Genomic DNA, 26,912 nt, shown 5'->3' with positions numbered 1-26,912 from the left:
TGACTCTGACTCCTTTTTTTTTTTTTTGTTCCTCTTTCTTGTTGTATCTACTTTTTTAGCATGCTCAGCTGTTCAACAGCTTAATCTGCTTTCTTCACGTTCTGTTTCATTCTTATCTGTTCTTCCCAGCTTTCTGATCACCATGTCATCCTCTTTACATTTTTTCTCTTCTATTTCTCCATGGCCCTACCTCTGCCTGCATTGCATGATACAGGATCAGAATAGCAAATCTCAGAAATTGTTTTCCAAACTCTTTCCTCCTTCCATTATTTCCTCTTCAATATTGTGATTGCTTACCTCCATGTCAATCTCAGAAATTTCTGATACTTTCTCTTCTCGCTCCATGGTGAGACCACACCTTGAATACTGTGTACAATTCTGGTCGCCGTATCTCAAAAAAGATATAGTTGTGATGGAGAAGGTACAGAGAAGGGCAACCAAAATGATAAAGGGATGGAACAGCTCCCCTATGAGGAAAGATTAAAGAGGTTAGGGCTGTTCAGCTTGGAGAAGAGATGGCTGAGGGGGGATATGATAGAGGTATTTAAAATCATGAGAGGTCTAGAACGGGTAGATGTGAATCGGTTATTTACTCTTTCGGATAGTAGAAAGACTAGGGGGCACTCCATGAAGTTAGCATGGGGCACATTTAAAACTAATCGGAGAAAGTTCTTTTTCACTCAACGCACAATTAAACTCTGGAATTTGTTGCCAGAGGATGTGGTTAGTGCAGTTAGTATAGCTGTGTTTAAAAAAGGATTGGATAAGTTCTTGGAGGAGAAGTCCATTACCTGCTATTAAGTTCACTTAGAGAATAGCCACTGCCAGTAGCAATGGTTACATGGAATAGACTTAGCATTTGGGTACTTGCCAGGTTCTTATGGCCTGGATTGGCCACTGTTGGAAAGAGGATGCTGGGCTTGATGGACCCTTGGTCTGACCCAGTATGGCATGTTCTTATGGTTCTCTACCTCCTTTCACAGTTTTAGGTACCTACAGTTGGTGGAAAATTCAGGCAAATGGATACACCTTAGTTTTAGGCTGAAAATGTGTGTAAGTGAAGTGCTGTTCACTCTCCTAGGGGCCTAGTACTGGGCTATAGCACTGAGTGCCAGACTTTTCTTCCCGTCCTGGCCTCTTCCACTTTATGCATCTAAATTAGTGACAATAGGCACCAACATTTAGGAATTCAGCCCTATTCAAGGAGCAAAGTTGTATGCCTAACCCTTTGAATACTCACCACCTAGACTAATCCTAACCAACTTCTTGTTCTTCTCCAAAGGTGAATTGGTGAAATAGTTTTCAGTTTCCAAACCTAACACTTTACCCAGTGATCCTTGCTCACTCGTATTCTCTTTGTTCATCTGGGTGACCTTTCTTTCCTTCTGTCTTGAATTTTTCTTTCTCTTGTAGTGTGTATTAGCCATAAAAGTAACCATAGGTTGTGCTTTGCAGAAACCCTGTCTTGACCCGCACGTGCTTGCCAGTGATTGCCTTGTTTCTTTACAGCACCTTCTCTCGGCAGTCCTGGAACGTTCTATGCATCACTAGCTCAGAATTTGTGTTCCACCTCGGCTCGTCCTTGAACCTTTCCTGTCTGCCTTTTCTGATTTTCATTCAATTTACCTTTGCTTTTCCCTACCTGTCTGCTTGTTTTCCCTCTGCTACACCTCTCATCACCTTCATTCTTCTTATTGCACACATCTCTTCATCACCTGCATGAACTGGACCGCTTGCAGGTTACAAGTATAGAACATCTAAGGAGGAAATAACTTCTGCTCCCCTGTAGTCTTCCTCTCCAGTCATCTTTCCATTGAGCATGCATTTCTTCAAGATGGCCATCCCAGTGGTTGCAGAATAAGCTCTTGTTTTCTGATTCCTGCGTCCTGCTTTTAGAGGGCTCATTTCATGTGTAGAAATAGGTCTTTTAAGGTGTCAAATAAATGCTGAAAAGTCTATTGTGACGTGTCCCAGGGGAGTGCTGGATGGCAATATGTGGGGTTGGCTGAGGTCCCGTTATGGAGGTGTCACATTGATTGTGGGTAGTGGTCTGTGTAGTTAGGAAATCTCATTGCAGTGGTGGTGTGGGAAGTGCTTGGTGGCAGTGTGTGTGTTTAGGATGGTCTCAGTGCAGTGACATCTAGGAGAGTGCTGATTGACAGTATGATGGGATGTGGAGTATCACAGGTAGTGCTGAATGACAGAGGGATTAGGAGGTCTCATTGCTGGGGTGTCACAGGGTGGTGGTTTGGTGAGTTGAGGGGGGTCTCAGTCTGTCACAGAGAGTGCTGGGTGGTGGGTTGTAAAGAGTCTCAGTGTGGAGGGTGTCACAGGGAATGCTAGGTGGAAGGTGGTGGATTCTAGTGTCTCAGTATGGGGGTATGACAGGAAGTGTTGGTTGTCTAATTGGTTGGGTGGGCTCTCAATGTGGGGGTGCCACCGGAGATTGCTGGGTGGTGGTGTGTAGGATAGTGGTTTGTTTTTTTTCAAGGGGTTTTGCATAAGGTTGATCCTTAGTTTGACTTTTCATTTCTGATTCTATGATAATTTTTTTTAACACCCTTAACTAATTCTTTATTTGTTGGGGTGGGGGAGAAGGAGTTGTGGATATCTACTATACTTTCATTGTTTCTTCATAAATTATAAATCTCTATGCTATAGTCACATTATATTAAAGATTGTAGATCACTTCTGTTTCCTAATTAATGGCCTGTATTATATTTATTTATTTAATATTTTATTCTGTCTATATCAACTAATGCATGCTGGGCTAGAATTCTCTCCTCTCACTGGCAGATAAAGCTCACATCATCTTGCCTTTTTTTTTAATGGTCTCATAGCTACCTGGCAATCCAGTCCAAATAACATCTGGGCACATTCAGGGCATGCTCTTACCATTCTCTCTCTTCTGCCAAGTTTTTACACTTTTGTGCCATAGCCAATGCTAAAGAATTGGACTTTCTCATGATGTTTTATCCTCAATAATTTTCTGGCAAAGATTTATTTTTCAGACTCTACCCTATGATAATAGCTTATTTCCTAGTATGTAGTCAGAAGGACTCATGGCCAGTGGATTTATGCTCCCCTACCAGCAGATGGAGACTGAGCAAGCTGATGTCACAGTATATATAACCCTGCAGTAACCTCAGCCTGCCAGTATTCTCTGTCTCCAGCAGATGGTGGACGTGCATCTCCCTATGGGGGGATTTCTTTTAGATTTTTTGAAAGGAGAAATTCTAAATTCAGGAAAAGAAAGTGCCGCTCTCCTGCGATAATACCTAAAGGTCCCTCCCTCAGTTGCGATTTCCATGGTCCCTCAGAGCTGTGCCTTGGTCAGGTAGCTGGGTTTCCCAGCATGGACTTAGCTGAAAGGCAGCGGGTACAAGAGGTCGAGCCCAGTGGTGACAGCAGATGCCCTCTCCCCATGGTGCCAGAGACTGTCTCTGTACTCATCCAGTAAGTGCTGAGCTCAGACAAGTTTAAAAAAAAAGTTTTACCTGAATCAGAGACAGAGGGCTTTCAGGACTTCCTCCGATCTCGGTGCCTTACCAACATTCGTTCCCACTCCCGTTGGAGTTGGGGAACTGGGCAGCCTAGTGGGTTGAGCAGCACCCGATGGGCTAAGCCCTGCACAGGATTTTTTCTTACATGCCGAGTGGTAGGCCGCGGTGGCCATTTTCGCGCTCTTATGCATGTTCTGCTGCCTTCTATAGGCCATCTGTGTGCGCGGTGTGTCGGCTCTGTGCACGTGTTGTGTGCTCTGTTTTTGGGTGCGCATTTTACACGCACAAACCTTTCTACATGCTTAACTTGCTGCACAGGTTGTGTGTGCGACTTGCCGTGCTTTCTTCTAGGCACTTACTTTTTGGGCACATTTAATTTTTTAGCGCGAGCCACTCCATTGTACGTTTACCACAGCAATAGCTCCAATAAGCAAAAAGCCTAAGTGTCTTCCTTTTGTGTTGCCTGCATTATTTACATTTATAGATTTTATGAATTTCTTAACACTAAAATAAATAAGTAAAAATAAAAAAATAAAAAAGCAATATACAAGAAAACATTCATAAATATAATACATAACAAAACTTAATGCGAATATAAGCTAAATACATAATAAAATGTAAACCAAAAACAATCATAAACACACAAAATCTAGCACTGACAAATAAATACATATTAGACAAAATTAAAATGGAAAATAAAAGTAAACATAAATAGAACAATAAAGTCTTAAAAATAAGCATGTTTAAACAGAAAGGTCTTAACAAGCCTTTTGAAATTTTTTACCGTATCACACTGCCTAATTTCATTAGGAAAGAATTTCAGTCCTACCTGGCTTCTAACCTGTCTCAGCGCTGCTTATTCACTCAGGGAGAGTTGTCTTCCTTGGATTTTGCTAAGCCTGGCTCTTCCCATTCTGATGATGGGTTGTTCACAGCCTTGACTTGGGGGACACCAGATCTTGAGTCTCTCTTGATTGACTCCTCCACTGGCGAGGGCAGTTCTATGAGACCAGCTCCAGTTCCTTCTGGACTTGGTCTGGACCCTGCAGCTTTTTCTTGGGTGGAATTTTTCCAAGGCCTCTGCTTCCCCCATTTCTGTCCAGTTGGACCCTCAAGGATGGCTCCTCCTCCTTCCACGCCTATGCTAAAGCGCCGGGGCTTGCCTCCGGCTCCCTGCGGATGTTTCCAATAGGAATCCAGATGGCAGTGATGAGGAGGTTGATCCTGATTCCCTGGAAGATGAGGAAATTCCTCTAGGGCTGGAACCCTATTGAACTATGTTGCAGTTCTTTCATGGAGAAGAACTGCCGGCTCTGATTTCCCAGACCTTTAAATAGCTGGGTGTTCCTGGTTTTGATGCTATGTCAGGGCCGAAGAATAATCCCATTTTGGTTTCCTTATGTAAATCCTCTTGTTTTTTCTGAAGGATGCCATCCAGGAATTGATTGATCAGGAATGGAATGCCCCAGAGGCAAATTTTAAAGGGGGTCAGACATTGGAAGGCTTATACCCCCTGGATCCTGCTGTGAGAGAGCGGTTGCTGTTTTCCCAAAGGTGGATGCTCTGGTATGTGCCATGTCTAAGCGGATGACTATTCCTGTAGAGGGAGGAGCGGCCTTGAAGGATGTGCATTATTGGATTGAGGCTATTCTTAAGCCTTTGAGGCTGTGGCAATAAAATTTACAGATTGCCTCCTGTTGTGCCCTAGTGGCGCGATCTTGTCTGCTTCTCTCTCAGGAGGTTGATGAGTCTGGAGGGAATTCCAGAGCGTTTATGGAAACTGCTGTTGCCTTTTTAGCAAATGCAGGCTGTGATTTGGTCCAGACCTCGGCCAGAGAAGTGGCTTTGGTGTTAGCGGCCAGGCATCAACTCTGGTTGTGAAATTGGTCAGCTGACACAGCTTCCAAAGCCAATCTTTCCAAGATGTCCTTTATAGGCTCACTTTTGTTTGGAAGCGAGTTGGAGAAACTGGCCAGTATGTGGGGTGAGCCTCTGGTGCCTCCGTTGCCAAAGGATAAGAAACAGTTATAGCACCCCTTTGGTATGAAGGGTTGTTTCCGAGGTTCCAGGCATTTTCATCCCTACAGAGAGATGACTTTTCAGCGGACTCGGCCTTTTGGTAGGTCTCAGGCCTTTCGTCTCCGGCAGCCCAAGAGAGGAACAGGCTTAGGTGGTGGACCTACCCGAGCTTCCCAATGAAGGTTTGCCAACCCACCTTCTGGAACAGGAAATAGGGGGATGTGTCTCTCTCTTTTATCGGAGGTGGGTTGAGATCCCTTCAGACCAGTGGGTCCTGGAGGTGATACATGAAGGGGTATGCACTGGAATTTCTTTGGGACATATTCTTTGGGACATATTCATTGTTTCCCCTTGCCACTCCCCGCAGAAGAAGCAGGCAGTGGAGTTCATGCTTCAAAGGCTACTCAGACTGAGGGCTGTGGTTCCGGTGCCCACGTCTCAAGAAAGTATGGGGCGATATTCCATTTATTTTGTTGTGCCCCAGAATGAGGGCTCCTTTCGTACCATCTTGGATCTCAAGAGTGTCAGCCATCACTTGAAGGTGTGACTCATTTTCAAATGAAAACTTTACGCTCTGTAATAATGGAGGTGCAGTCAGGAGAATTTGACCTCTTTGGATCTGTCAGAGGCTCACCTTCATATTCCCATCTGATTGGAACATCAACACTTTCTATGCTTTGCAGTGTTGGGATGCCACTGTCAGTTTTGGGCGCTGCTTTTTGGTCTGGCCACCCCTCCCAGAACATTTTCCAAGATTATAGTGGTGGAAAGCGGCAGCCTTGCAAAAAGAAGGAATCCTGGTGTTGCCCATATTTGGACAACTGGCTGATTTGAGCCAAGTCTCAGGAAGAGAGCCGCCTGGTGACACTCAAGGTGATCTCCTTATTGCAGGAGCTCGGTTGGGTGGTGAACCTGACCAAGAGCAATCTTCAACCAACCCAGTCATTTTAGTATCTGGGGGTCCGGTTCAACACGGAACAGGACAGAGTTTTCCCGCCGGTAGTTCGGATCCAGAGATTGATGTCTCAAGTGTATCAGTTGATGCCAAACGCCCGAAGGTGTGGTCCTACCTGCAGGTACTCGGCTTGATAGCAGCTACCCTGGACGTGGTGCCATGGGCAAGGGTGCATATGTGTCCTCTTCAGCGCTCTCTCTGCTATCTCATTGGAACCTGCAGTCTCAGGATTATGCGATTTGGCTCCACTTGCTGATGGAAATCTGTTCCCGCCTCCAGTGGTGGTTGGCTGCATGCTTGTAGCTCAGCCACGGCTGTGGAATCAAGCGGTTAGCATGATGTCAGACAACGAGATTACGGTGGCCTATATTAATCGCCAGGGAGGAGTCAAGAGCCAGCAAGTGTCGCAGGAAATAGACCAGCTGATGGAATGGGCAGAAAGTCATCTGCAGATGATCTCAGCCTCTCACATTGCAGGAAAAGACAAAGTAAGAGCGGACTTTCTCAGTTGAGGTATTTAAACTGATTGTGGATTGCTGGGGTCTTCTGTTCCTATTCCTGCTGGTGACTTCTCAAAATGCAAAGGTTCCTTGCTTCTACAGTCGCAGGAGAGATCTGTGGTCCCTGGGAATAGATGCTGTCATACAGGTCTGGCTGGAAGACAGATTGCTTTATGCCTTTCCTCCATGGCCCTCGCTGGGCAGGATAATTCGCAAAATCACAGGGGTCTAGTACTCCTGGTAGCGCTGGACTGGTTCAGGCGTCCGTGGGATGCAGATTTGTGATGACTTGTGGTGGAGACCTTCCCTTTATCTTCCGCTATACATGGATCTGCTTCAGCAGGGACCAGTTCTTCATGAGGATCCAACTCAATTCTGTCTTACAGTTTGGCCTTTGAGAGGGCTCGCCTGTTAAAGCATGGGTATTCCTCTGTGGTGATTTTCACTTTACTCCATGCTTGTAAGTTCTCCACTTCCTTGGCTTATGTGTGGGTTTGGAGAGTTTTTTTGAGGTCTGGTGTGAGGAGCGGGGTGTTCTTCCTCGTTCAGTTAAGATCCTCTCATTCTGGATTTTTGCAGGATGGATTGAATAAAGACTTGGCCCTTAATTCCTTGAAGGTGCAGGTTGCGGTTCTTGCCTGTTTCAGAGACCTGGTGAATGTTGTTTCCTTGTCTCATCCTGATGTATCCTGTTTTTTGAAGGGAGTGAAGCACCTTAGGCCTCCTTTGAGGTTACCAGTTCCATTGTGGAGTCTTAATTTGGTGCTGGACTTTTAGAAGGCTCTATGTTCCGACCATTGTGTAGCCTTTCCTTACGGTTGTTAACTTTGAAGACTATGTTCCTGTTGGCTATATGTTCTGCGCGTCAGGTCTGAGTTGCAGGCCTTGTCTTGCCGAGAGCCGTTCCTTCGGGTGACTCAGAGACATTATAGGCTGCGTACTTTCATCCTTCTTGCCCAAGGTAGTTTCGGTCTTTCATTTGAATCAGTCCATCTCCTGCCATCCTTGGATAAGGTCAGGGATGCGGAGGAGTTTTGCCTTTTGAACTCCTTGAATGTTAAGCGTCTTATCGTGTGTGGTATTTGGAGGTCTCTGAGACTTTTCGAAAGATGGATCGCCTGTTTGGTCACCATGTTGGGAGTATGCAGGGTACTCCAGCTTCACAGGCTACCATAGCTCATTGGATTAAGGAGGTGATCATGGCCGCATATGTGGATGCTGGAAAGCCGTTGCCTACTCAAGTTAGGGCTCATTCCACTAGGGCTCAGGCAGTGTCAAGGGTGGAGGTTAGTCTGTTGTCTCCCTGTCGAGCTGTGACGTCGTCCTTCTTACACACTTTTCCAGGTTTATTGTCTGAATGTGCAGGCCCAGGAGGATGCAGCCGTTGCACGTGCTGTGTTGACTTGACCACGGGCAGCCTTCCCACCCTGTTGGGGAGTAGCTTTGGTATGTCCCACTGGTCCTGAGTCCATCTGGCTACACACTAGGAAATGGAAAAATTACTTATCTGATAATTTTGTTTTCCTTAGTGTAGACAGATGGACTCAGCTTCCCGCCCTCGGCTGCTGCTTGAGTCTGTCAATAAGTCCCCCTGTGGGGCTGTGGGTCCCAGGATTATTGGTAAGTGTTCATCCAGTCCCTAGCTTGGGGTCCTAGAATCTTATGTGAGTTCAGTGGTTTATGGGTGGTTGAGTACAGTTCTGGTTATCTGTTTTTAATCATGTTTTTTGCTAGTCTGTCCACAGTTGCTTTTGAAGAGAATACTGGCAGGCTGGGATCACTGCAGGGTTATATATACTGTGACGTCAGCTTGCTCCATCTCCATCTGCTGGCAGGGGAGATAAACCCACTGGTCCTGAGTCCATCTGTCTACACTAAGGAAAACAAAATTATCAGGTAAGTAATTTCTCCAGTCAAACTTCAGCAAATTACCCATGTTTAGACTGTTCTATAGAAAGGTGACATGTCTGCCTTTAGCTTTTACACTTGTAGTGTTGTAATGTCAGCAAAACAAATAGAGCTTTCATTCCTGTCCTAAATCTGGAGCCCTCATGTATATATGTTTGTATGCACTGCATGTGTCTGCTTCTGGTAAGATGAGTGCTGACACTTGTTTATCTAGTCCCTGGTTGTAAGGTAGTCCTGTACTTTATAGTGACAAAGGAGAGTTCTAACTTTTAAAAGAATAAATCGACTCAATCTCCTGGTGCTTCTGACCTAATTCCAAGTTGTCATGAGCGTCCAATCCTGGTTTTCCAATTCCCATTCAAATGCTAGCTATGGTTTGCGCTTAAGAGAGAAAATGTAAAGCCTGATCTGAAGAGGAGGAGGGGCCACTGATTAGACTACAAAAGGAGAATTCTGGGATGTGAGGTCAAGATACTTCTTTGCTACTATCTTGTGTATGACCTCAAGTACATTACTGTGTCCCCGTGCCTCTAGTACCCAGTTGAAAATGAAGCATTTGACATGATCTGATTTTCCTAGTCAGTAAATAATAATTATTGAATGGTCTCATGGCATGAAAGTTGGATCGGTAACACTGGTGGCTTAAGTCTAGCATGGTTTCAACAACTTTGGTACAAACTTTAGTACAAAACTACAGTCTTTACCACACCCAAGTTTGTGGTTTTTATTTATTGCTGCTAAAATATTTCAGTACCATCATGCTATGCACTCTTTTACTTGGATACTCCAATATAGTGTGCATTGTGACTGCTGCTGGGCCTTAGCCTGATTAATATGAATTGTGATGGGGTTTATAAGTGAATCTTTAGTATCTGAAATACTCAGTCCATGCATTTTGCTGGAGCTGGCATGTCTAGCACTCAAGCAATCCTCCAGCATTCCTCAATGTCCAGCAAAACTTTGAAAGCTAATTAGGCTGGCTTTTACTATGGCTAAATGTGAATTACTGTGCCTGGGTTTTCTTCTCTAGTTGAATTAGGCTGGGTTTTATCCATGAATCGACTGTTTTCTGGGATTTTAAGTAGAGGTTACTGATGTGAGGTTAGAAGGTTGCTCGTTCTATGATCTAATTTGGAGTTTACCAAAAAAACTGCTGGAACAAAACCGCAGGGTGCAAATTTATCATCCCCTGGGTTTCAAACAGTTGCTAAACCAAGTTTGTTTCAGTAGTATTAAACTTCACAACCTTTATAGGGTTAAAAATCTGCATGAGATGTCAAATTTGTTTACAAATACCATCTTGGAAGCCCAAATAAAATGTGTTCTGCTCATTAAAATGGATAAAGAAAGGCCAAACAACTGCCAGCATAATTAATTGGTGCTGTGAAAGAGGCTATTAAAGCCAAAAAGGCATCTTTTAAAAGAATGGAAAGCAAATCCAAATGATATAAATAGGAAAGAGCATAACTTCTGGTAAAGTAGATGTAAAATATTAATAAAAATGTCAAAAAAGAATTTGTTTCCCACTGAAGCAAAAACTATTAATGAAAACCTTCTCAAGTATATCAAAAAGAAGCTTGCAAAGGAAATAGTTTTGAAACCATTAGATGACCAGGGAAAAAAGGGTTACTCAGAGAAGATACAGCCATCACAGAAAATCTAAATGAATTCTTTGCTTCGGTCTTTACTGAAGAGGATGTTAGGGAGAATCCCATATAGAACTGTTCTCTGAAAGTGACAATTCAGAAGAACTGAAGCAAATCATGGTTACATTGAAAGATGTGTTAGAGCAATTGGCAAGCTAAATAGCAACAAATCATTAGGAACTGATGATATTCACCCCAAAGTTCTTGTTACGTTCGGTGGTCTGCAGGCTAACCCCCATGGACTGCCGCCCTCACCTCTGGGCCCAACCAGGTTGTCCCAGGAAGACAGCGGAACACCACTCTCACATCATGGCAAGACGCCATCAAATGCACTCTGGAGGACACCGCCGGTCTCTGAGCACAACGCCTTTCATCTGTAATTAAAGGGATGGTGGCGAGAAATCCACCATGGTCCCTACTGTAGATGTCAATATCAAGGCCCTATAAAAGGGCAGTATTCCAGTCTCAGCTTGCCTCAGCAACAGGTCCAGCTACATCATTGTGGTGCGTGTTTGCTTCTTTCTTCCCTCCTTCTCTTCAGTTCTTTGTCCAGCTTGTCTCCAGCCTTGCCCCTGCCTATTCTTGACCTTTACTTCCTGCCCTGCCTATCCATCCCTTGTCTCCTCCCTCGGACAGATCTTCAGCTTTACCATTGCCTAGACCTCTGATATCACTGACAGCTGCCTGCCTCCGATCATTACCTGCGCCTTATATATGCCTAACCATCGCCTTCCTCTGACCTTTACCTGCACCTTGGATATGCCTGACCACCACTGGCCTATGACCGTAGCCGATATTGGACCTACTCTTGTGCCATCAGCAGAGACACCAGCCCCAGCGCCCAAAGGCTCAACCCAAAGAGGAACATGGGCTTGTATAGGTGAAGGCCAAAATTGGTCTCTGCTTCATCCTGGTCAACCTGCCAACAGGGAACCTGCAGGGCTCCTCCCTACAGGTAGAGCCAATCATTCCTCGGCCCAAGGGTCCACAGATACAACAGATTGCCGAGGCCATGGATTTGGCGGACTACAGGCTATCCCTATCCTAACTAGCATGCTACATTAACAACAGGCTGCCCTAGAGCTCTTAGCCTCAGTGAAAAGCCCGTCTTGCCAATTGATTGGATGCCCAGTCTGCACCTACCACACAGTCTCCGCCTGTAGCAGTACCACCAACTCTTCCTGCGTCCAGTCGATCTGTCTCTCAACTGCCGGCACCACCCCAGTATGCCAGGAACCCCAAATGGTGTCGGGGATTCTTGAACCAATGCAAAATGCACTTCCAATTACAGGCATCGCTATTTCTCGATCAGACTAAAACTTGTTTATCCTCTCCCTACTTGATGGAAAAGTACTAGCATGGGTGTCTTCCCCCCTGGAGTGAAGAAATCCCCCTCTTGCTTGACTTAATTCATGAAGCAGATTCGCACTGTTTTCGAGGAGCCAGATCAGGCAGCTTTGGCCTCCAATCTGCTCCAGCTTTGCTAGGGCTCCTGAACCTTAGAGTATGCCATGGAATTTAGAACCTTGGTCTCCAAATTAAATGGGCAAGGAAACCGCTCAATTGCCATCTTCCTGGAAGGCCTTTCCAGAAAGATTAAGGATGAGCTCACCACCTGGGAGCTCCCCCACCTCATCGGATGACCTAATTGACCTCACAAGCAAGATAGATTGACGCCTGCAGGCGAGAAACCCAAGAGATACGCTCGGCATGCAGAAGCACTACCTGGGTGCCATCCTTCCAGCCCTCAGTTTACATCCACTCCTCTACACCCACGACTTCTCTAGCTCCAGAAAAGCCAATGCAGTCAGGTCGCTGTTGCTTGGCTCTCGATGGCAGGCAACAAGGCCTATGCCTCTACTGCGTGGCCCGGGGGCCATCTCTTGTTCCAGTGACCAAGAGAATGGAGAGCATACAACAACACCCATGATCCCTCACTACCCCCAACCTCCCCAGCTCCTTCTGTCAGTCATTCTAGAACTGGGTCCCAGGTCTCTTCCCACCCAAGCCTTGGTGGACTCAGGCTCTGGAGGAAACTTCTTTATACAATGTCTTGCCACCCCAAATCCAAATACCCCACTGCCCAGATTGATTCTACTGAGACCTCTTCTGGGACAGGTGACTCGGTCCACCGTACCTCTCACCTTACGCATTGGCTCCTCGCACACAGAGACTATCACCTTTATATCATTCCCAGAGCTGTGAAACCCTGTGATATTAGGCCTGCCATGGCTCTGGCAACATCAGCTACAGTTTGATTGGTCCACTTTGGAACTCATCCACTGGGAAACTAGATGTGCAGAGTCCTGTATGGTCCCTGAAGAGTCGTCCCGCTCGGTGATTGTGGCTTCCCACCTTTTCCGGGGTCTTCACCTCCCTATACAGAATATGGGAAAGTTCAGACCACCCCTCTGTGCCACCTTAACATTTTCAGGAACAACTAAGATCATTATCACAAAGAGAAACATTTCATGGAACAGCTGGACAAAGAGATCCAAACGGAAGGTCTGAAGAAAGAAAATAACATTACTCAGAGACAGCTTTAGTTACTTATCAGTGGCAAAGATGAAGAAATACGAATCCATACCAGACTTCAGAAGAAAAGTGAAAGGACACTCTCAGTTCTACCTAGCCAAGAATCCAATAGGGAAGTAGATGTGTCTACTCCTCAGGTAGGGGTTGTCCTCCGCCAACACTGCCTGAAAGGGACCACAGTCCCTCATAACTATGTCAAGACCCTCTGCCTCCATCACCACCATCCTTGACTGTTACTCCACCCCTTGTAGCTCATCCCAGGATCTGCATGAACTATGGGAAACAAACCAATCAGTTGGTTGAGAGGGTCGCTGCCTGAGCCAGGAGAACCACAGATGTATGTGAAAACAACTTTCGTCACAGGTACTCCAACAAACTCAAGGCCTCAGGAGGGCGGCTTAAGAGGGGGGGTACTATTTTGTTCGGTGTTCTGCAGGCTAACCTCACCTCTGGGCCTGGTCTTGCCAAGTTGTCCCAGGAAGTCGTAAAATGCTTACACATCATGGCAAAGCACCACCAAACACATGTGGGCAGGACACCGCTGATCTCGGAGCACCGCGCCTCTTGTCTGTATTTAAAGGAACTACAGTGGGATATCCCAAAAGTCCTAATGATGATGTCAGCACCAAAGCCTTATAAAAGGACAGTGCCCCAAGTCTCAACGTGCCTCAGCCAATAGGTCCAGCTACGTCATTGTAATTTGTGTGCTTCTTCATTCCAGCCTTGTCTTCAGTTCTTCGTCAGCTTGTCTCAGCCTTACCCCTGCCTGTTCTTGTTCTTGCCTTTCTGCGCTGCCTATCTTTCCCTTGTCTCCTCCCTCAGATGGACCTTCAGCTTGACTATTGCCTGGACTTGGATACCACTGATTGTTGCCTGCACCTTGGATATTCCTGACCGCCGCTGGCCTCTAACAATTACATGGATCTCATACGCTTGACCACCACCTGCCTACAACTAAGCTGATATTGGACCCTACTCTTCAGCCCACACTACGTCCTGCTGGCCCCAGCACCCAAAGACAACTCATGGGGAACATGGGCTGGTATAGGCGAAAGCAACAGATTGGTTCTGATTCATCCAGGGTCCGCCTGCTGACAGTGGAAACATGCAGGACTCCTCCCTGCAGGTAGAGCCAATCATGCCTAAGCCCAAGGATCCACAGAACTCAAATATGAAATTGCAAGTATTCTCCTGTTAACCTGTAATGTATCATTAGTCTGCCAAAGTACCCTGAAGACTGGAGTATAGCCAGTGCAATACAATTTTTTTTAAAAAAGGCTGTAGGAGTGATTCAGAAATCTACAGACTGGTAAGCATGATGTCCAGGCAAAATGGTAAAAACTATAGTTAAGAATGCTAAGGCAAACGGATAGGCACAGCTCTTAATGCGAAAAATCCAACATGGTTTTAGCAAGGGAAGTCATACCTTACCAATATATTAGAATTCTTTGAAAGATTAAATAAACATGTGGCTAAGGGTGGATTTTTCAGAAGGCAGTTGATAAAGCCCCACATGAGATTTGTATGGAAATTACAGTCTTGGCATGAGAGGTGATTGCTTGTTTTCAATCATTCCACAGGTTAAAAGATAGGAATTAGAGAATAGGTCTAATAGTCATTTTTCCCAATGGGGTGAAGTGAATAATGGAGGGCCCCAGGACCGGTTGTTTAACATATTCATAAATGATCTAGAAAAAATAGCAATGCATGAGGTGATCAAATTTGCAGATGTCACAACATATTCAAAGTAGTAGAAACACAAGTTGTTTTTGAGGAATAGAAGGAGGCCTTGCAAGGCCTGGAGAACTAGACATCTAAATGGGGAGATTTATATTTACAATAATTTATATTCCACCATAATTACCATAATTCCTCTTCATGGTGGATCACAATATCATAAACAATAATAACAGTAGAACAGCATTTTATCAGATAAAACCAGTTTAAAGCAAACAAAAATGTAAAAGAAACAAACAATAGATTACATAAAATGAATTTGATATGGACAAGTGCATTGAAATTTTCAGTTCAGTATGCTGTGGCAGCCAAAAAATCAAATTGAATGTTAAGAATAATTCAGAAAACCAAACCTGAAGTGTTATAATGTCTCTATATCAATCTATGGTATGGTCACACCTAGAACATTGTATGCAATCCTGGATACCATATCTCAAAAAAGATATGCAGAACTAGAAAAAGTACAAAGGAGGGCACCAAAAATGTTTACAGGGTTGGATCTGCTCCCCCGTGAAGAAAGGCTAAATAGGTTAGCGCTATTCAGGCTAGAGAAGAGATGTCTCAAATGTATACAATCCTAAGTAAGGTAGAACCAGGTTAATAAGAATGGTTATTTACGCTATCAGATAGTGTTAGGACTAGAGGACACTCCCTGAAATTAACAGGTAGCAGATTTAAAACAAATTTAAGGAAGTATTTTTATTGTCGATGCACCAATTAAGCAGAGGGACACTCCCTGAAATTAACAGGTAGCAGATTTAAAACAAATTTAAGGAAGTATTTTTTATTGTCGATGCACAATTAAGCTCTAGAACAGGGGTGGCCAACTTCAGTCCTCGAGAGCCACAAACAGGCCTTATTTTCAAGATAGCCACAATGAATATGCATGAAATTTATTTGCATTCAATGGAGGCAGTACATGCAAATCTGATGATTATTCGTTGTGGCTCTCCTGAAAACCAGGCCTGTTCGTGGCTGTTGAAGACAGGACTTGGCCATCCCAGCTCTAGAACTTGTTGCCAGAAATGTGGTTAAGGCTTGCAGTAAAAAAGTTTTTAAAGGGTTTGAACATGTTTCGAGAGCACAGGCCCATAAATCACTCTTAGCCAGATGGACTTTGATTTCTACAACTCTAAATTCTTAGAAAGAGCAACATGAAACCAGGCTTTCATGTTGATTTGCTGGGTACTTTGAGGCAATCCACTGTCAAGAGTCAGGATTTCTGGGCTCAAAGGACTCAATTGGCCTGATCCAGCATGGCATTTCTTATGTTAAGGGTTAGAGTTGGGTTTAGTTCTAAAATAGTAATTTTAAGCTTGTGCTGCCTTCTGTATAACCAGACAGGAGATCATATTACCCATTTTACTCATTAGGAACATGGGATTCAATTGTTGCTAATTTAATAGGAACTTGCCAGGGCTTTTGCTTGCCCTCAGCAGTGAGATCAGCATGGTGTAATAAGATTGCATTGTCTACTGAGATGGAGCCATGTAGGAAAGAAACAGCAGTACCACTTTTAAAGCAGTATTTGCCATGACATTTTACAGTAAGCATTTGTAGGGTTTATTTGTTTTTCTAGCTGGAGGCAAAGTTATATCCCTGTTTTTAAGGGATCCAGGCTTGTTTTTTTTAAAAACTCCTGTAGCAACATGGATTTTAAAACCAAAGCTAGACCAGGTTGTCAGGTTTGACTGGATTAGATGACAACTGCCCCATGTCTCATGTTCTTTCAAATCCCGTTCTGACCTGCACCCCTCGGGCTTCTTTCCCCAGAGGGGTTAAGGTCCTCAAAATCTAAACCTTTTATCTTTACTTGTGAGAGCACAATAGTCGTCCCGCGGTGCAGCTCCTACATGTCTCCTGCACCCTACCTGAAACAAGCGAGCCCCAGAGAGTGCCAGCTTTCTCTTGCATGCCCTAGCACTGCCACCAAGCCAAGAGATTAACTTCCAGGCCTCATTGTCTCTGTTCACTTTGGCCTTGGGAGAGGTTTACAGGTGTTGGCACCTTCCCTTAGGATAATTAGATGGTGTCACCTAGGGGCAGTGCAGTTTCCATCAGACGTAGACACAGGGCAGGAGTCCCTGAACATATACTGCTTGTTCTCATGAAGAGGCAAGGATCATTGGCCTCACACCATGGCAGCAATTGGTGGTGAGACTCAAGTTACCAGGTACTATAGCAGTTCCCGAAGATATACTTCCAGCAGCATGATTGGGCAGGGGAGGCGGTTGATTAGTAATTTAAATAAGAAGCTCCCATTGCTGCATTATAAGGGCTGAATAGGAAGAAAGGGTTTAAGCTAGGAGGGGGAAGAGGGGTTGACGACGGAGAAGTGATTGCAAATGAAGGCTTATGCCATTGTAGCCCCATAAAAGACTGCTTTTAATTGAACTGGAAGCAGACAGGACCAGGAGAAAATCACTGGGCCAAAACAAAAAAACTAAATGAATTTATTAATGAAAACAAGGACCTGTATGAACAGTTCATGGTGCCCGGTTCTGCACATGCTTAGGACGTCATTCTGAATGCCGGCTTCTGTGATAGCTGTATCATTAAACCTTTTTCTCTATTGGAGGCTAAGCAAGAAATGGATTCAGCTAGTGATTATAGCTACTAACCTATGACCAGGCTGGTTTAAAAATGCCTGATGACATCATTCATCTGTGGCGACCTCCCTGAAATTTCACCTAAACTGAAAGAGGAGAGGGATTCTCTGTCAGAGCCTGGGGACATGGGGCACTCTACCGTCTGTGGCGGAAATTTGAGTAAACTTGGCTGAAGGGTTTACAAGTTAAGGACAGACTGACAAACAAAACACATCCTGTAAGTCCAGTTTCCTGATACGAAACGAGCCTCAGATCCAGTAGGATCCACGTGAGCACTACCCGTGCCGTCAGAATATATGTGAGACCTTAGCCATGGAAAACAGCATGGCAGACTTGCTTCTCCTCGGGCGTCCTCGCCTCCCACATCCCTCCTGAACTATCAGTAAAGCTTCAGAGTTAGTAGCTGAGACTGAAAGCTCCTTTATGGATCAGGTTTTATTCTTGCTGTGATCAATTGACATGTTTTCGTTTACCTGTGAAGTACCATGGAGCACTGCAGAACCTCAGCTGTAATCGTATACATAATTGCATAACCATGCACTCAAGTTACCTGAGTTTTTGTATTACATTTTCGACAGACCCAGCCTGTCATTACAGACTTCTGTCTGTTAGGTACACTGTGACTTCATCTCCCCAACAGATGAAGGCATCTAGAGCTGTTCTCCCAAGCTGAATCTCCAGAATCGCGTTGCTCTCCAAGCTCCATATGCTTGAGTCTAAGGAAGGAAAAGGGAACGTGCATCTCTACAGCACTACGTCTGCTGCCATTGTAACCCAAGCTTCTGCGTGAAGCTGGATTTGGGAGCCTCCGTGGTCTGAGGCACGTGATTTCTAATGAAGTTCAGAGGAGTTGAAAGGCAGAGTAACTTTTGATATTAGACATTCTAGCACTTTCAGGGTTTTAAGTTTGATTCTGATCACAGACCTTGATTGCCTTTAAGGCTTGGCACACAGGTAGCTTTTCTCCCTTCCCCTGACTGGCATAAATAAAATCGTATTTGAATGAGATGATGCCCAGCTGATGCAGTTGTTCATCGTGGAAAGCTGCCTTCAACCCGTTTACTTGTTTGAACAGTAAGGTGGCCCGCCAGTGCATCCAGACATAACAAAAGAGCCAGACAGCACTGAAAAGCAAAACAAACTCACAGAGAACCGTTGAACAGATTGCACTGCAAAGAACAATTGCAGATTGATATTTCTAAAAACAACAAGTGTAGACTGAAGCAAAATAGATTGTTGACTTTGCCAGTTTGGGTTTTAGTTTGTTTTAATTAGACATTTTGGGTCAGAATTTTCAAAGCCTTTTCGAACATGGCTTAATGCTTCCATCTGGCTTGTGATAAAAGTTGTCCATGGTCCGTGCGTATAAGTGTGCATGAAGCCCCGTTTTGCATGTACATTTACACACACACGAAAGGGTGTGGGGGTTTACACATATACTGTACTTTTATTTTTAAAAACTCTGGCAAGAAATTCACACGCGCAAGCTCTGCATTGCAGTGAGCGGGTGTAACTTTCCGTGTGGACTTCTGCCTAATTTTCAAGGTAAACTTACACGCATAGACCACTTTGACAATGGATGGAACTTGAATTATCCGCAATGTTATAACATTACCATCTTCAAGATGGGGACCATGCTGATTTGCCCGCCTCCTCTGTGTGGGGAAATGTATCAGCTTCGCCTTAAGTTTGCAGCTGAACTTGAGCTCTGGAGTATATTATAGAAGAATTCGGCTGCTGCAACAGATACTCAGCAAGAATTGCACTGAGCAGCACAACATCACTGACTTAAATCCAAGGTTTCTTGTAAAGAGGGATTCACTGTATTACAAATGTTTGTGCACATACTTTCCAGCTGACTGTCACTGTTTTTTGACTCCCTTCTCAAGATATTCTGAAACTTGTAATCCCTCATTTGTAACCAGAACCAGGCGAGTACAAGTCCCAGAATGTCGTGGGGAGGGAAATAAAAAAAAAAAAATACAGCAGAGTGAATTGCGATTACCTGACAGAAGTATGGCTCTCATCTGAGTATTACCCTCATATCCTTTGTACGGTTGGCGTTTTGAGCAGTGACAGTCAAATTGTTGTGACCCTTACATTTTTTCTTGCTTGCTCCTGTGTAAGGGGACCAGATAACTCCATGTTCACTGGGGGTGTTTTTTGTTTTTTTTTTAAAGAGGGTTAAAGTTTTGCCAGTCTTACTTTATACCATAAACGAGTAAATTATGCTTGCAAAAGTACAAATGTATTGGGATAAAAACAAATGGACCCAGCTAAAATCTTATAGTGATACGGTACTCTGTTCTTGTTTTTAAAAAACATTTTGCTATAGATGCTGAATGAGGAAACTAAAGATTATTATTGAGCAATCAGATGCCTTTCTTCATCCTGCTTATGATACCCTCTTGTAAAATGTTTTCAAATGCAACACTGATGAATATTGGGAGATAAATGGATATCTCTAAAAGTCTTGGCAGATTGATGTATTCCCCTCCCCCCATGCCATTGATCAGTGTTATATCAATGGATTTGTGTAACAATAGTCTTGCTATCTTTGATGGTTGGAATTGTTCAGATTTGGTTTAGTTTTTCTACATCACAAGAATGTGGGACCATTTGTGCCACAAGGGTCTTCTGAGGGCCTACCAGTATTTTGCAACCTATTTTAAGATATACAGTTCTTTTCTCAATACTTTAGGAATAAAGGAAGACTGCATTTCCCAACATAGGAAGAGTTTGGGGCCAAAATAAAAAATATATATATATTTTTTTTTTTTTTATTTTAATCATCATGGTGAACATAGAGCCATCTTGACCACTTTACTCCCTCATGCAAAATGGAGAGTGCCAACTGTCCTCTCCAATTCATCCCTGAACAGTTTTAAATCCCATGCACAATTAGTTATCCTTGAAATTGCTGGCTTTACATTCTGTTTCATCCAGGAGGCAAACAACGGGAACCGGGAACCCCGCAACCTCAACCGCAAAGTAAAACCCAGTTCATCACGCCTCAGAACCTCGGTTAGTACGCATGCATTACCTTACAGCAGACCAACAGACCCTGGAGACAATACTCCACTTTTAAGGTGCCTTCATGGAAGCATGAAAGGGTTTTGAAGGAAGCTATTAACATCCAGTACAGTATAAATATTGATATAAAGCAGAAATGAATAATCAAAAACATTAGCTAAAATTGTAACTGTTGATTTCATTTAATTGTAATACCATGCTTTCTTCCCCAGTTTATAGCAAGAACAATATGAGCGACCAGCTGTTTAATAATTTAGAGTGTAGAGTTTGTTTTCTAATGCATACGGTGACAACTGGACACTATGAAAGAGGGACTATGGCTTTTAGAAACTTTGGGCCAATTTTAAAAGGGTTACGCGCATAAGGTATGCACGTAACCCTTTTAAAACGCCCCTGCGCGCGCCGAGCCTATTTTGCATAGGCTCGGCAGCGCGCGCAAGCCCCGGAGCTTGCAAAAAGGGGCAGTCGGGGCGTGGCCAGGGAGCATGGTGTCGGCTTGGGGGTGTGTTCGGGGGCTGGCCGAGTGCCCCGACACAGCGGCCTGTGTTGGGGCCTGCCGCACCAGCAGACAGCTATGCGCGTATCTTATAAAATCCAGCGTACTTTTGTTTGCGCGCAGGTAGATTTATAAAATCTACCCCTTTCAGAATAGACTAACCCTCTGTAATTTGAAGCAAAGTCTTTGAGCTTAGAACTGCTTAAATCCATAGGGTTTATGATGTCATTGCAGTGTTCTGCGTTAGAAGCTTTGCATAGTATGCTTAATGCTGTAATGTGGTGTTCTGCTCCATACAGATATTTTTCAAGTGATTCTGAATCCTTCCAGAGTAGAAGAAGGTTCCATGGGTACATATGGTAGTAGGGATACATGCCCCACCATTTCTGAAAGAAAGGTTTAGGCTACATCCTAAGGGCCGGATTTTCAAAAGGTTATGCGCGCTGGGCCTATTTTGAAAAGGGCCGGCAACGCGAGTAAAGCCCCGGGGCACGTGTAAGTCCCGGGGCTTTACAAAAGGGGGCAGTCTGGGGACGGGGTGGTCTGAGGCCGGGGCGTGGCCAGAGGCCTCTGCACGGCCACTGGGCCGGGGATGGCCTGCCGGCAACTTACTTCAGCCCCAGGGCTGAAGTTAGTTTTGAAATAAAAAGAAAGCATCAAAGGTAGGGGGGGAAAGGATGAGGGAGGTAAGGGAAGGTGGGGGTAGGGGGGTAAGGAAGTTCCCTCCCAGGCCACTCCGATTTCAAAGCGGCCTGGGAGGGAACAGGGGAAGGCGTGGCTCAGATAGGGCTTGGCGCACACAAGGGGCATGCGCCAACCCTGGATTTTATAATATGCGCGTGCATGTTATAAAATTGGGCGTACATGTGCGCACGCATGTTTTAAAATCCGGCCCTAAGGGATTAAGGGAAATCAGAGGGTCTGGTAGTTCCGCTGAGAGATCTGTGTTCTTGGAAACAGGAGCGATCCCTTAGAACTGGAGAAAAGCAAATGTTGATCCTCTTCATAAAAGTGATAATGGAAGGGGATAGAAAGAACTGGCCTGTTTCTTACCTCAGCGGTGGAAAAAATTAATGGAGACACTACTGAAAGGAATGGATAGTGAAGAATTTGGTGGGTTGTTAGCTCCTAGGCAGAATGTTTTTACCAGACCTATGTCATGTCAAATGCATCTGATTTGATTTCTTTAATTGGATGTCTAGAGAATTAGGTCAAAGGCACATTCTGAATGTGGTTTACATGAATTTCAGCAAAACATTTGATACTGTCCTGCATAGGAAGCTCATAAATTGAAGCCTGTGGTGGTGAACAGAATTAGAAACTGGTTGAATAATAGAGAGCAGAGGCAAGTAGTAAATAGAATTCACAGTGAGGCAAGAAGAGTGATAGTGGAGTGCCTCAGAGATCGGTTCTGGGGCTGGTTCTGCTCAGTATCTTTGTGAGTGATCCTGCGGAGGTGTTAGGAAGAAACATTTGCTTTTCTGCAGACAGATTGGAAATCCCTGAGGAAGTAGAAAGAATGAGAAGTGATCTAAGAAAGTTCAAGGAATGATGAAGTAACTTTTTTTTAAAATAAAGTGATTTCAGTGCAAAAAGTTGCAGAGTCATGGATCTGAAGAGAGAAGTGCATGGTAGAGGATGAGGTACTGAAATGCACTAACCAAGAAAAGAGATCTTGGGGTGATTATGTCTAATGATTTTAAGGTAGCAAATAGTATAAGGAAACACAACCTAGCTATACTATAGGCCATAGGATAGCCAGGTTGGTACTTGCAGATTGCAGTTCCCCAAAAACCAATTGGGTGGGTACCAGCAGGATGTTGATAGCCAGATACTGCTCAGCCATGCTATGGGAACCTAGGAGGCTGGATATTCAGGCAACAGTTTACTAGACTGGGATGACAGAATGTAACTAGCAATTGAATATCCGTCAGGCTGCAAGTACAGTAATATTGTAGTGAAAAGGAGGTGCTTATCTAGTGGGTCAGCTGGGCAGGCTATGCAGGAGACCACTGCTTGGACAGTGGTCACATTAGTATTGGTTGCTATTTAAATCATCACAAATCTCGGTGGTTAGACATAGGAAAGGAGGGACACTGGATGTGAACGGAGTGGGAAATTTGTATGCTCATCTGCTCAAGATGGTAGAGTAGAAATGAGAAAGAAGGCAAATAGAATCTTGGATGAGGTGAGAGATTTTCCAAGTGGTCCTGCTCTGTCTGGCATCTTGGAATGGGAATAACTAGACAGATTGAATGGATCAGTTGTTCTTTTTCTTCCATTATCTATTGTGTTATAGAGCAGAATGCTCCTATTTTAAACAATGTGAAGTAGTTTGTGGGTGCTTCTAGCAGTTTGTAAGGAAACTTGGTATTTTCATATAACTTATTGATGACTTTTCACTTGTCTCCAGCCCAATCACCCTTGAGATGGACTAGTTATAAATACAGCCCAAGGCCATCAGAACAACTCTAATGAAAAACTTTGCAGATGACCTTCAGCCCCTACAAATGTGCCAAAGTAACTTTTGTGGAGGAAAACTAACCAGAACCGAAAATGTCTTCATTACTGAAGATTTTATTATAAAGAACTTGAACAGGAATACATATATAAATACCTAGAAATAGATGAAGGGGCAACTATCCAGCATAAAATATTGGAAAAAATCAGCAAAGAGTACTACTGGAGACTTAAAACTAGTAATGAAAATATTTTAACGGCACAGGATAAGATGCAAGCCAACTCGCAATCCCTGTATTTTCATTCTGTTTAGAAATCATAAAGTGGCATCAGCTAGTAGGATGTAAGATGAAAAAAGCCTAATCTCTGTTAAGCATTGTGTGCTGAGACTGTACTTGCCCAGAGTAGGAAGAGGTAGAGGTCTGTAGAGCTGCTAATCCAGAATTGCTTCAGTAGATGCAAGTGCTCAGAAAGTGCTAAGGTGCAAGTAAATGATCACAAAGAATTTCCATTGGTAAACTTAGATAAGCATTCCAAAGAAAAGAGAAAACATTTCTATAAGTGGAGCAGCAAACGAAGGAAAAGCAAGTGGCAGCTGCACAATAGTAGGAAATGCAAAGAGTTACGTCAACAATCACATGTCCAGTAGAGTGGAATCTGACACGGGAATGGCTGAAGAGAAATTTAAACGAAACCAAAGATGAGATGTGGATAACCGCAGCACAGAACAATGGACAGCCGAAAAGACGTATGCCAAGCCACCGGAAAAACACAGAATGGCGTTGTTTCTAGGAGACGAAAGGTTCAGGTCATTAATGTAGTTGTATGTGGATGCATTTAGTGTACTTTTCATCTTCTGTTTCTGCAAGTAGCCAGTCAGGGCTCAAATAGTGCATGAAGTTTTGAAAATCCTATCAGGTCCATGGTTTGCCATCCTCAGGAACACCTTGTTTTAAAATTATGTGCACTGTGGAAGCCCCCAAGTACTTTTAGCTAGATAAAGGGGTGCAAAGTAAAGACAGGCCAGTTTTTCCAAGTAAATTCCCCTCTGTATCGGTACCAAGCATCCATTCTGAACTACTCAAGTACTGAGAGAGAAAATCAGAGACCAGAAAAAGGGGCAGAGAAATGTGACAGATTTTTTAGGTGTCACCAACCTCATTAAAAAGAACTTCCAGGCTCTCCTCGATATTGTCTGTATATATTATACCTTACAAGCTGCCGTCTTTGCTGTAAGTATTAAGAGCACTGACAGTACATTTGAGAGAGAACTTGTTTTAAGAATGAGGCTCATGAGTGGAAAAGTTACTTCTTTGGAGACTCTGACTGTCAGGATTTCTTGGCTGTGGAAGTAGAGACAGAAGATCAAGGTGAGCTTTAATGTTAATTTAAAGAAGGAAAGTTCAGGGATAAAGACAGAAGAGCGCATGGGCATTGTGTGATAGATAACAAGGGACATGGAAAATTACAATGGTACGATCAAGGGAGGGCCTGGAATGTTCTGTACAGGTGCTGGCACATTAGTGTAAGGATAAATAATTCAGAGATACGGCCTGTCTTATTTCAAGTATAAGGTCCATACTTGGGCTGGCCAAATGGCTTAGTGGCAGTGCTGAGTATTGCCAATGGAAGATTTGATTCTCAAGGTTAGCCTCTGCTCCTTGGAATGGTCAAGGCTAAGCATCCTGCAGAGGGATTATCTACAGCCCTCAAGAGAGATACAGTCCCAGGCATTGCACTATAATGATGCCTAGTGGTCATGCAAATGATTCGGGAGAAACTGGCCCACTTCTTACCACCATCACCACCACCACCACCACCATTGAAGACGTATAACAATTGGATGGAAGAGCAACATCTGAAAAGCTATGTACACTAATTCTCATAGTATGCAAAATAGTATGGATCTAGATGTTATACTGGAAGAAGCTGACGTGGATGTAGTGGCTGTTATGAAGACCTGGGATATCCCAGCTGCAGTATCTTGTAGAAGCAGGGAGATGTTGGATTCTCTACAAGGAGAACTGTTCTGTCAACTGGTAACAGAACCCGAATGGGAAGGGGGCAGTGATGTACCTGGTACTTACCAATGGGGACAGTATTTCTGATGCTGAGTGGATGATCATCTGGGATTCAGTGATCACCGGATGGTGTGTTTCAGCTTTAAAGCACAAGAAAATGAAGGTTCATTCAAAGGCTAGGATCCTAGACTTCAGGAAAACTAACTTTTTGTTAAAATGGGAGAGTATTATCAAGGCGTTAACTGGATGGAAAAATCTAAGGGAAGCAGTGGGCAAGGCAAAAAGGGGATATTATGAGGGTAGCTAACCTTTTTATTAGGAAAGTGAATAAAGGAAAGAAGAAAAAGAGGCCACTATGGTTTTCTAAAGAAAAAGCTGCAAAGGTAAGGGAGAAAAGGTTAGCATTCGTAAACCACGAGAAGTAGCAGAAAGTGGAAGACAAGCTGGGAAAGTAGTCAGAAATGCAAAAGTTCATAAGTCCTATGGAAGACGTCTTTGTAATTTGTGTAATAAAATATCATTTTATAAGCCAGCCTGTTCTTTGCACTCCTCAAGAACATGTCTTTTGGTGATTCCTCTGCCATGTGATTAGTTGCAACTTGCAAGATTGAGGGCCTTTTCATGGGCAGGTCTTACATTGTGAAATGCCCTCCAAGAAGAATTGGGGAGGGGGGGGGGGGAGATTTTAAAACTTATAGAATAAAGGTTAAGGCACTTCATTTTGTTAAAGCTTTTAAGTGATGTTTTTGTTTCATTGTATTCACTGCCTTGTTTTATTGTCTTCTGTTTGTTTAAATATGTTATTGTTTTATGTTTTTATGCAATTCTCTCTGCTCAGGAAGTGGCAGCATGTAAGATGGAATAAATAATAAAAATAACAAATATGGCAAACGAGGAGACAAGACTTTTTTGAAGACGTTAGTGATAGAAGGAAGTACAAAAGTGGCACTACGAGACTCAGAAGTGAGGCAGAGGACTGTGTAGAGGCTTATGAAGAAAAAGCAAAATTGCTTAAATATTTTGGTTCAGGATTCACTGTTTAAGGGCCTGGAGCAGGACCACATTAAACAAATAAGAATGGAAGTGAGGTAAACCTCAATCAATTTTCAGAAAGACGTGCTCATGAGGAGCTAACTAAACTTAAAGTAGATAAGGTAATAATGGAACTTAGAGAAGTTTTAGCAGCTCCGTTGGCTGACTTTTCAATGCTTTGTTAGAGTCTGGACTAGGTTCCGTAAGATTGGAGACAGGTAGATGGGGTTCCTGTTCATAAAAGTGGAATTGAGGAGGAGGCTAGGGACTACAAACTGGTTAGTCTGACCTCTGTGGTGAGCAAATTAATGAAATCGCTGCTAAAACGCACGTAGATCTTTTCAGACGAATCTGATGAAGTTCTTTGGCTGGGTAACCAGAGAGTTCGATCAAGGGAGAATGTAGTGCATTTGGATTTCAGTAAAGTGCTTGACCCAGTTTCGCATCGACATCTTCTA

The 26,912-nt window shown here is 43.8% G+C and overlaps 1 protein-coding gene across 7 annotated transcripts in view; it reads left to right on the top strand.

The window, feature by feature from the left end:
- PBX1 (PBX homeobox 1) overlaps positions 1-26,912 on the top strand; it is a 704,885-nt gene that overhangs the window by 556,341 nt on the left and 121,632 nt on the right. For 3 of the 7 annotated variants that reach the window (XM_029617583.1, XM_029617578.1, XM_029617580.1), the window contains exon 7: positions 20,359-20,436. The exons of the other annotated variants lie outside the window; for them this stretch is intronic. In XM_029617583.1, the coding sequence (XP_029473443.1) occupies positions 20,359-20,436 (78 nt within the window). The remainder of the gene's footprint in view (positions 1-20,358; positions 20,437-26,912) is intronic. 7 annotated transcript variants of the gene reach the window in all.

This window comes from Rhinatrema bivittatum, chromosome 10 (assembly GCF_901001135.1).
Source record: "Rhinatrema bivittatum chromosome 10, aRhiBiv1.1, whole genome shotgun sequence".
Taxonomy (NCBI): Eukaryota; Metazoa; Chordata; class Amphibia; order Gymnophiona; family Rhinatrematidae; genus Rhinatrema; species Rhinatrema bivittatum.
The sequence above is the reverse complement of the archived record's forward strand: the minus strand, read 5'-3'. Positions and strand labels throughout refer to the sequence as shown.